This window comes from Excalfactoria chinensis, chromosome 5 (assembly GCF_039878825.1).
Source record: "Excalfactoria chinensis isolate bCotChi1 chromosome 5, bCotChi1.hap2, whole genome shotgun sequence".
NCBI classification, from domain to species: domain Eukaryota; kingdom Metazoa; phylum Chordata; class Aves; order Galliformes; family Phasianidae; genus Excalfactoria; species Excalfactoria chinensis.
Genome location: NC_092829.1, coordinates 13193581 through 13204946, shown reverse-complemented (window position 1 = coordinate 13204946; position 11366 = coordinate 13193581). Strand labels below are relative to the sequence as shown.

At 42.7% G+C, this 11366-nt stretch overlaps 1 protein-coding gene across 1 annotated transcript; it reads left to right on the top strand.

Moving 5' to 3' along the window:
- The first annotated feature begins 1577 nt into the window (after positions 1-1577).
- Positions 1578-7564, top strand: GLRX5 (glutaredoxin 5). Its single transcript, XM_072337716.1, has 2 exons — positions 1578-1984; positions 5619-7564. Exons 1-2 carry the CDS (start codon positions 1666-1668, stop codon positions 5795-5797), a joined length of 498 nt encoding a protein of 165 aa, XP_072193817.1. The 5' UTR covers positions 1578-1665; the 3' UTR covers positions 5798-7564.
- Positions 7565-11366: the final 3802 nt, after the last annotated feature.

Here is an 11366-nt window from a genome sequence, read left to right as displayed (position 1 = left end):
ATTCTGCTGCAGCTGAGGTTATACTGTTCCTGAAGGAGCTTACCCCCACAAGGGTTTATGACCCCTCAGTTTGATGTCTCCATTATGCTTCTCTTTTCTCATTAACCATATCCTTGTGGAAATAGCTGGGATTAGATATGGGAATCCAAATACAATCAAAATTCCGTCACAACTTTTATTAATTTTTAATTAAGAATTCTAGTTCAGCATGGTAACATCTTCACCTTGTTAATTAAATTTCAATTAATCCCCTTCTGAATCTCCAGGATATTAAAGCAACAGGCACCTTTCTGGTAGACTGGAAGTGACAAACTGGGCCACTGGGCCTCTTGTACATAAGACTTACAGAACTTCTTTGTAACATATCGGCTTGACAAAGAAACAAAAGCAAACCATACATGTTGCAAAGATTAAATAAGTTTCATCTACTACGAATTGTAGCATATGCAGCAAACAACCCCACTCATCAATCACAACACAGAAAACAGGAACTTTTCTATGCCTTGGTCACAAGATAGGTTGGTTTCCGATGCTCTGCTCATAACAAAACAGACTGCCACACAAAACACACAACGTTATCAGCAAGAATGTACCTTGCCTTTAGATCTGTAATAAAGAGTATTTCATGAAAACCACAGACATCCAAATAGCGGTACATTCCTTTTTAATAGACACTCGTAATTCACAAGCTGTGCCCACGAATTTAAAGTTTGCCCCGAAGTTTCCTCGTGATTCATTTTAATTACAGTACAACGCAACAGAAGCGATGCCTGAAGTCTGTGTAGGAAATCTGAACTTCCTTAAAAGCGAGAGTAACGCAGCTGGCCGTTACTACAGCCAGACGTCCAGACGCCAGCCCCACAAAGAGCATTACTCAGGAATACGCTTAGATTCGCTACCTGCGGGACGCGTCGCTTTTGTTCTTTAGCTCCGAGGCAAACTCCACAGCACTCCCTCTTACCGCACAGCCCTCGTTGCTGCGGGCCTCCGCGCTCGGCTCAGTGCCCGGAAGGAGCCCGGGGGCTGCCGGGGAGCTCCGGCGGGGCGAGCTGCGCACGCGAGCCAGCCCCTAAAGAGCCTCTGCGCCCACCTCTCCATCTTGCACTCCCAGGGTCCGCTTTTATGCTTCGGCAGAACCAACGCAGGACAGCCCTCTGGGTGCACAACACCGCTCCAGGCCCACACTGCAGCGCCGCGCTCAGCAGGCCCGAGCTTCGCCGACCCACCATGCTGTAAAGCGAAGGAAAACGGCCACCACCCGGAAGCGGAAATAGGGGGACGCGAGCTGATGACGTAACCCCACGGCTCCCCGAGCTAAAGCAGCGCACCGGGGAAGCCTGACCGGTAGCGGTTATGGCACCGCCCCCTCCCCCCCATCCAATCGGCTTGGATTGACAAGTGCTTCGTCCAATAGCGCTACACCAACGCCGCTCCCCCCGCAAATAGGAACGAGAGATAGTCTCGGAGCGTTGGTGGGAGGGACGCAGTTCGCAGAGCCTTCACGCTATTGGCTGTCGTTGTTGATCGGCACCTCGCTTTACCTATGCAAAGGAGAAGCTTCTCGCGACCTTTCGTGCCCTCGACCAATAGGCTGGCAGCGCTGTCTTTGGGCTGGCGGTGCGGGGTCGGGGCTGGCAGTGGACGTAGGCGTGCGGTCGGGGCAGAATGAGCGGCTCTTTGCGTGCGGCCCTGCGCTTGGGTGCCTGGGCAGCGCGGGGCCGGCCCGGGAGGCGACACCTGAGCGAGGCGGCCGCCGGCAGCGCCGGAAGCAGCGGCGGGGCCGATGGTAGCGGCAGCGGAGGATCGGGTTCGCGGGAAGCGGTGGAACGACTGGTGCGGGAGCACCCGGTGGTGGTGTTTATGAAGGGCAGCCCGGCGCAGCCCCTCTGCGGCTTCAGCAACGCCGTCGTGCAGATCCTGCGGCTGCACGGCGTGGAGGACTACCGCGCCCACGACGTCCTGCAGGACCCCGACCTCCGGCAAGGTCAGCGGGCCGGGCTCATCTCCAAGCGTCGCCTCCGGGCTGCGTGCCGCCGGCACGGCGGGTCTCGCTGCTCCGTGCTGTGTGGTGTTTGTTTTGCTTTGGTTTGTGAACGGCTGGTACCGAGAGCCCGGGGCTGCGCATCGCAGGGACGAGCTGACGGGACGGAGCCTGCGGGTCGGGGTTCCGTGCCACGCCGTCTTCCCTGGTTCATAGGCACAGAGATGTGGAGCACTTCAACTACAAAGAAAGGCCGAGCGATCTGGGGCTGTTCAGCTCGGAGAAGAAAAGGCTCCGGGGAGACCTCGTTGCAGCTTCTAGTACTCAGGGGGAGCTTATAAACAGGAGAGAGAGAGTTTTAACAGGGTCTAATAACGGTAGGCCAAAGGGGATTGCTTTAAACTAAAAGAGGGGAGATACAGATTCAGTGTTAGGAGAAAACTCTTTACTCAGAAGGCAGTGAGGTGCTGTAACTGCTGCCCAGAGAGCTGTGGATGCCCCATGTCTGATGTATTCCAAGGCCAGGTTGGATGGGGCCCTGAGCAGCCTGAGCTGGTGGAGGGTGATCCACAAACCATAGCAGGCAAGGAACTGAGTGAACTTATGGCCACTCCCAAACCATTCGACGGTTATCAGATGCTTTCTTTTCACTGTGAACAGTGTTGTGAAACCTCATGAATGGTTTGGACTCGGAGCACTGTGTTCTCTGCCAGCTGGGGTTCTTTGCTGCTTTTTATAAAGTACAATGCTATGTTTTGTGATGATAATTGTTTGCACGAGAAATATTTGCATTACTGTGCAAGCTGCAGGAGCTATTCTGTATGTGTTGTGGTAGTTTGTTTGTTTTACTTGTACAAAGCCAATACTCAGTCCTTATGATAGTTCCATCTTCCCTCTTTCCCTCTGATATATGTGGTTGACCTGAGGTTTTACGTGGCTAGTATTGAAGGTGCACAGTGTTAATTCTTTTTATCCAGACTACACCAAATTGTGATTTAAATTTGCATGCTGCCATGCATGAGGTGATCTCAAGTGGTTTGGTATCAGGCTGTGTGGACAACCAGCTTGCTGTGTTACCAGGACTGTTGGGTTTACAAGCTGGGCTGGCTTGTTGCACTTTGAGGTGAGTGCCAGCACTGGAGGTGAAGCCTTGAAATGAAGGGTTGCTTGAGAACTTACTTCTGAGGCCAATTGCTTCCCATACCACCTCCTGCATCCTGAGAAGCCAGTGTATGTTCACTTCTGTGAATGGCAGCTTCTAGCAGAGGGGAGAGATGCTGGACGGTGTAGCTCTATAGACTGCCAAATGGAATTCACCATTGACTGAAGGCCCTCTTTGTTCCTTTTGATCTCAGGTGCTAAAAAGTCAGATACCCAACACGTGGCACTTGCTTAAGCCCTCTTCATGAATGTACTCTTTACTGGTGTATACATGTGGGGATAGCAAAATAAGTAGCTAACACTTCTGCTCAACTTGAGCATTTACTTGCAAGGAGATTATGGCATATGAACTGGGTGCTAGCGATGAATGTAAGTATTTGCATTTGTGTATGCTTATAGCACTTGTAATAAGAGTTTGCTTTTAGCAGAGGTGATGCTTCAGGTATGTTTGAAGTGCTGACTAGTTTCTTCACTATATCTATACCATATTTTGAGGTTTTTATTGTTCATCTGAACTATAACTGATTTACTGAAGCTTGACCTTGATATTTCTTCCCACCCTTGGGCTAGTTCTTCTACCAGTACTAATAATCTCCATGGAAAGGTGATGCTTTTCTGGAGAGTGGGATAGGAGTGAGCATGGTTGCTTGACTCAGTTCTGTGATATGGTTCAGCATTTGGTAGTGTTAATGCTGGTAAAAGAGAGGCTGGGGTTTGGTTGCTGGAGCTGGAGGAAATAGGGTGGGAGTTCTCTGGGCATCCCTCTCAGTAGCAGTTTGCACAGGTGATGGTTTTGCAGTCACTCTGAAATGTACTGCTTTAAACCTGGTCTCTGAGTGTGGATTTACAAAGCATTTCAAAGGAGAAGACTACAGCTTCTGAAGCACAGAGAGAAGTAGTAACCTCCAGGGAGTGGGAAGGAAGCTCCCTGCAGTGTCTTTCCATACTGCTGATAGATTAGTCACGCAAGTACATCCTGAGTTCAGCAAGCATAGACTGGGCTGGCTTGCTTCAATGCTGCTAAAATAGTTTTGTTAAATGCCATATTAAACTAGGGACTGCTGAATAGGTTGAGGAAGTGTTTTCTTTGTAATCTGATTGAGCCTCAATGTGCAGACCTTGCCTGATACATGGAACGTGGCATGTAGAGCAGCCCAGCCTGGTGGTGTTCATATTGTCATCTGAAGTTGAACAGAACTTTACAAGCTCTATCAGTGCTTGTATGTATATGATGTCAGGTCTCTGAAGAAAATATGTCTGTGGAAGAAAAATTGGTTTAAATATTACCTTGCAGTGCTTGCTGGCATTAAATTGATATGTGGTGCCCTTGGTTTAGCATTGCAGTATCCTAATGAAAACCACCCTTATTTCATATCCCTTCTCTGAGAAGGGATATCCTTAAGTTTATTTTTGTGTGGGGACTCAAATCCTCATCGCAGTTGTTATGAGTTAAAAGGGTTTTAGAATAAAAAGGTTTGCTTCTCAAACACTGAAACACAAGTTCACATCAAAACCTAACATTCTGGCAAGCTTCCTCTAAACAGCCAAGAAAGGGTTTAATGAAATGCTAAGGAAGAAATTGCAAGTGGTGATGCTGAAGATAGGAGCTGATGTTGCACTTTATAGTTAGGGATGCTTGGTTTTAACAAAAGTTCTTTTTAGATTGCTATTTTTGTAGTGGATTTTGTTTTTCAAACACTTGTATTTGATTTATAAATTGATGGTTTTGTGTGGAAAGTCATTTGGCAAATTAGGTATACTGATTTTTCTGTATGGTATTTTTCCTGTGGTCTCTTAAGTGCAGTTTGGGATTCAGTTTATGCTGTTTGATCAGTCAGTATTTTTTGGATGGCTGTAAGTTTCTTTTTATATATTTTTTTAATGAAGTATAGTTTTTAATTTAATGTTGTACTTCATAATTGTGACTCGAGCTCCATCTAATACAGTCATCTCCTCTGAGAGACTTCAGTCTTTGTGCCCCTCCCTTGAGCTGTAAGGTCTGGCAATGAAAGATAAAGCAGTTTGAAATTCATAAGGCACTTAAGAGAGCGAATGTATGTTGTAATTGAAATTGTGGTAGTGTGTCTTTGACTGAATTCACACAGCTATAATGTATTTTAAAGTCCTTAGGGAAATAGAAAGGGCAGCAGGATCCAAACTGTTCTCAGCGGTTTTCAAGATTTCCCATTTCTTATCATATTTGTTTGTTTCCAGGGCAGGAAGGGAGACTCTACGTTTTTTTCCAGCACGTTTGAAGTTGTTGTAGGAGCTGAGCTGACTCCGTATCTTTCACATTCTGAGTTGGAGTGAGAGCCACACCTACTGACACAGTTTTTCTTTCAGTGTTACGTAGAAAAATTATTACCTCAGTGGGGAGGAAATAAGAATATCAGTTGACCAATTTGAAGCAATTGTATCTACTTGAAGTCCTGTTCACTGAGGGAAACATCTAACAATTTTGTTTTCCTTTTTGTAGGAATAAAAGACTACTCCAACTGGCCTACCATCCCACAAGTATACCTCAATGGTGAATTCGTTGGTGGCTGTGATATCCTCCTCCAGATGCATCAGAATGGAGATCTCGTAGAAGAGCTAAAGAAATTAGGAATCCGCTCAGCACTTCTGGATGCAGAAAAAGACCAAGAGAAAAAGTAAAATGAGGAAGAGAAAAAGATGCTGTGATGGGAAGAAAGGAAATCTTTGTTGAGAACTTGTAACCAGTTAAGCCTTATGTACTTCAGTTCAAAGAAGGCGTCTTTTTAAACTGACACTATGATTTATCAGTGGATGTCTGTTAGTTCATGGTAAATGTAGTGATCTCACTGTTTTGATTTATGGATATTGTGAAAATTTGAGTATAACCACTGTACTGTAAAGCACACACACGTGGGAATTGTTTTAAGAAAGGTAAAAAAAGAAGTTCACTTCTAAAAGCATTCTGTTGACTGATGCGGGAGTAAACCAAAAGAACTAATAATGCTATTTGTATTGATTGATTGTTTCTTTGTTACGCAAACCTGTGTGCAAACAGTGTTTGCATTCCCTTGCTCTTGAAAAAGCGCTAAGTAGTGCTAGTGCATCTGTGGGGTTTTGTTTTGTTTCTGTTTTTTATAACTCCTGACAATAAGAATTCCCAAGAGCCTGTAAAGTTTGTACCATCTCATATGATATAGGAGAAAATAGCTCTCAAACAATACATAAGAAATCGTGTTATGAGAGTGCATGAAATACACTTCTATTCCAAAGGCTAAAAATAAACACACTAGTACAAATACATGTATAATGGTCATTATTACTTTGTATCTTTCTGCTAGCTGTTAAAGAACTGCTATGAATTGTGCCTGAAGATTTTTATAAAACCTTTTCTACCTCTTGCAAAGTTGTTTTTCCCCCTCTTTATATACTTTGTGTACTGCAGTTTCTCTGTGTCAGTTTTAGAATGTGGGAATTGTTAAGGCTTCAGTATTCTTGTTTGCAATAGTACAGGAGAATACTTCAGTAATTGCTGTATTATTTGCTAGTTACTGAGTTATCTTTTTAGATCTGTTGTATTTCCAAGTACCGTCTCTGATCAGCTTTGGTTCCTGGAGTGTGGTCTTCAAACATGGGTTAAACAGACTAAACTTTCGCTGGAGAGAAGATGCAGAGTGCAGCAGAAGGGCTACTGAAAATAGCCAAAATGTTTCTTTGTTGGAAGCTCTGGGAAGTCTTCAAGTAACTATATAACCTTGTTTTCCCAAGTAAAAATAAACAGTGTAGCTTCACCTGTACAGTAATACTGCTGAGGATAAAAGCTAACCATGCTGTTTTTAAATGCCATTTACCTTTATGAATGCAGTCCGGGGAATGGTTTGCATGTGAGCTAAGCAAGTGATTGGAAATAAAGTGTTTTATGTAGATTGTCTGCAATAGTTCCTTTTTATTTTAAATTGCTATAATGAATCCAATACTGCTTTTAATGTGAAATCTAAAATGTAGGGAAGGAAAAAAAAAACCCTCACTGGAAGAGGAACTCAGAGCTGTTAACAGTTTTAATGCAAGTTTCAATTCTGTATTTGTATTCACCATTGCAAGCTGTCTAGTAGAGGAAACACGTCCCTGTACAGCTGGAACAGAATTTGCTGAATGTGTGCTGGTTACAATATGTTTGTGGTATAGTTTACTGCTTAGTTCAAACACAGTCAGTATCTCCATGCTTAAACAGCATCTCAGCCTAAACTCAGCTTCACTACCAGTAGAAGTGACTTAAGTATGAACGCTGATTATGGCTAAGCTGTGCTCAGAGGCAGTCAGTTATGATTGCTATGTATGTATGAGAGCATGATTTTGTTGTTGTTGTTCATACACCATATCACATGAAATGCAAAGCTTTAGTTCAGTTTAGCCACTCTTGAAATTCTCATTAAATGAGGTTTTCTTGCAGCTAATCTTTCATGAGTGGCTTTTGCTATTCTAAAAGTAAGATGAGGTTTGGAAAAATAAATAATAGTCCAAAGCTTTTTGGTTGTTCGTGTCGAAAGACCAAATGAGATGAATGTATATTGTTAACAAAGAATAAGGTAACTCGAAGGAAAACTAATTATTTTCTACTTCAGTGTTTAATTCTTAGTCTGGCTACTATGTCTACTTAAAAACAACAACAGCCCAAATCTGCCATTTCATGGAGCTCTATTCTTTATTCTTTTGTGACTATTCAATATATTTCAATATTATCTGCTGCTACTTTAACATAAAGGTGATTTTAACATTGTCAGATCTTCTTTGAGCAGCATTTTTATCTCCCTGCACAAGCTCCTGTTACTAAAACTATGAACAGTTTTTCTACTTTCTCTGTCTCCCTTAAAAACCCAAAACTACAACAAAAAATGTGGTGAGTTTTATACACAAAAACCTGTTAAAGTTTTGTGCAATATGTAGTGCTGTTTGTATAAATCCTTGGCTTACTTTGAATATTGTAACTGAGCAAGTGAAAGGAAGAATGATAACAAAAAGCCACAGGAACAGGAGCATAACATTTGGAGATGTATCTTCCCAGGCTCTGTGCACGTGAGCTGTTGTTTTACTTGTTACATCTGTGTAGATGCTCATGCTGATCTCATTGAGATGAAAAAAAAAAAAATCAGCTATATAAGTGATAAACTCTGGATGCTTACAAAGAGTCTCATTTTGAGAGAGAATTTCCCCAACAATTTATTGCTCTGGTTGACTGTTTGAGAAAATTGGTGCTACTCTTTTAAGGGAAAAACAAAACAAAAAAAAAAAAAAAGGTATTATTGATGAAGGGTTTGCACCTGCTTTTCTCCTCCTTCACGTAAGGCAGAGAACAGCTGCTAATGGTGGTGTCTGGTGTGTCAGTCAGTGGATGTACCAAGCAAATTCTTGGGGATGTGAGCTTGAGGAGTCTGGTCTGGAGGATGTGAAGGGTAGGGAGGGAGAAAGGATGACTGCCCACAGTAGGAAATGTCACAGGATGCAGCAGGGGAGGGAATGATGCAGGAAGTGTCAGGAAAACCACCAGGTACTGCTGCTTGTATTCCTCTGATCACTCTACAATAAAATAGTGCTCAGGAACACAGCTTGGGAAGGCTGAAGATGCTGAAGAGGACAACTGAGGGCAGGCACAGAGCTTGCCATGCTGTCTGTCTCTTGAAGAAAGAAGCAAAGCTGCCCGCTCCTGAAGTTTGCCATTGTACAAATATATCTCTGTACAGCAAGAATCAAGGCTGAAAATGAGCACTGCCACCTGCACAGTTTCTGATCAATGTTGGCTACATCATAAAACCCCTGACTCCCATTACTGTGCTCTTCAGTTCTTATATACCACCCCAAGTATGTATTCCAGCTATGTGCCTCCAGCAAGTTGCTTTTGAGCTTATTTGGGCTGTGTTGTACTGTTGAGGGCTTGCAATGAGAGGAGTGTGTGTAAACCATTAACTGCTATTCTACTACTAAAGGACTTTAGTCCAAACGTTTACCAAACTGGAAAGTTTCCTACTATTACTGTAACTTACATACTGAAACATATATTTTCTGAGGATTCCTTTGGTAATGTTGCTGTAGTACAAGGCTAAACTGAATGGACATAATCACATAAATTAAGGTAATCCTTTTTGTCTGATAGCACATCTCACCTGTCACATATAAAATATGGTGGTTTGATTTAAGCAAATGAAATCCCTTATGGAATATGTGCAAGCAGTTTCCTTATCTGTTAAATCCTTACCAAAGGGGGGTGAGCTTCCTTCTTCTTACTGAGTTGGTCATGAGGCAGATAAAAGTAGGTTTCAGCTCTCAGTTTGTTGTGTTGCTAGTTTTCATTTCAATTCATCTTCAAATCAGTTAAACTACTGAAAATTACTTCCTAGCAAAAACAAGTTATTACCAGTTCCCAGCATCCTAATGGATTACAGGGTGTAGTGGAAATGCTGAGTCATGGCCTGAACCAGTGATTGAGCACCTGGTGGGAAGGCAGGGCCGATCCAGGGGAGCTCAGTGCAGTGCAGATGAAAGACTAGAAGGAATTAAGCCAGGATCCACCTTTTCCCAGCCTTCATTTAAGGGTTGGCAGTGGAGGTGAGGGTGTCCTACTAGAGATTCCTTCATACTTGAGGCCTTCTGAAGGTAAGCAGCTTTTTTTCCTTTATTTCTGTGCCTGTAGCTGTTGCATTTGAACAAATTCTGCCTTGATGTGGCCTAGGGTCTTGCTGCTCTCTTACTGTTGCTGTGATTTCTATTGCCAGAAGCATCTGGTAGAGTTTTTCCAGAAGTCTCACAGTGCTGATGAAGTGTGAAGGAAATGAAGCGTGGGGAGCATGAAAGCTGAGAATTGTAGCAAGGAAAGCCTCTCTGAGCTGCCTGAATCTAGTTGAGGCCTTTTCAGTGCCTGTGTTTAAGAAGGGTGGTATCAAAATGCAAACCCTGCTGTCTGAGCAATAAGTCCCCGTCTATTTCAGTTTGTGTAACTGCAAAACCCAGCTCTCCTTACAACAGGTATTTTGACATCAGTGTTATAGCGTTGTGCGAGGAGAAAATGCTCCTTTGTTATGAGGTGAGCACTGATTCTTCAAGTCTCTGAGAGCAAAGGTGGATGGGGAGGGTTGGAGAGTTTGAAGCATTCGGGTTGTTTGTGGTGTTGGCTGCTGTGTTGAGTTCCCTTCTCATCTGAACAAGTAATCATCCAGTTTCTCACAACTGTTTTGTTTTTCTGGAAGCGAAGGTGATTTTAGCTGGGCTGTTACACTGTATAAAATTTGTGGTTGCTGTGGAGTGAGCCTGAGAAGAAAGATGTGGTGTTGCATATAAAGAATTGAATATCTTTATAGCTTCTATAATTCCATTGATGATCCAGCCACCAGAAATGCTGCCAGGGCATCAGGCTGCTGGCTTATGTTTCCTTTCCACAGTGAGAGGAAACAGCCTTTTAAGGGCAGCTTTTATTCTTAAATTATTTAAATGTTTTAAGGCCTTTTAGAACAGAATAAATAAGCATGCTAGGCTTTTTAATAGAGAAAATCACTTAAAGCTTGCTTCTCGAGCTGTTGAATTAAGTACCATAACTTCTGACGTATTTTATTAACTTCAATATTCATTCCAAAACATCTTTATTAATTGGATAAATTAATCTTCATGAGTGATGGAGAAATGGTAACTTTTATTTTTTTCAGTTGCAACCATTTTACATGCAAGGTTATGTGAGTGCTCCTATGCATATACAGTGAGACACTTGCATTTGTGTATGTGTGTATATATATATATATATATATATATATCTGTGTATATATATATATATATATCTGCTGACTTTCCCAATGTAAGGCTTCCACAGAGGGTTGGTTTAACATCTTTTAAAGATGAGCTCCTGTAAAATTTTACTTTGCATTTAATAGTAAGATGAATCAAAAGGGCTTTGCAGTATTGAGTTTAGAAGAAACGTTAAATAACACCCCCTTCTTGTCGCACAAGTCCATTCTTCAAGGTCCAAAGGATTTTGTGTATAGTTTAGCTTCAAAACCATGAAATAGAGCAGCCACGTGTTCATTTTACAGGCCACAGTACATTGAAGCACGGGTAAATGATGTGTAAGAAGCTGAGAAAAAAAGTTTTGGAGTCTTTTGTCTTAAGCCAATGATCCAGTGAGTGAACCGTGTGTTTTTAAAGAGTGTATCAATGAACATCTTCGAGCTCTCATGTCAAATCCACACTACAGTACATATTCTTTAAATAC

Excerpts from the sequence above, each read along its gene's own strand:
- GLRX5 (XM_072337716.1), top strand. The coding sequence starts at position 1,666 with ATGAGCGGCTCTTTGCGTGCGGCCCTGCGCTTGGGTGCCTGGGCAGCG. Across the intron at positions 1,985-5,618 it reads GGACCCCGACCTCCGGCAAG|GAATAAAAGACTACTCCAAC; the intron begins GTCAGCGGGCCG and ends TCCTTTTTGTAG.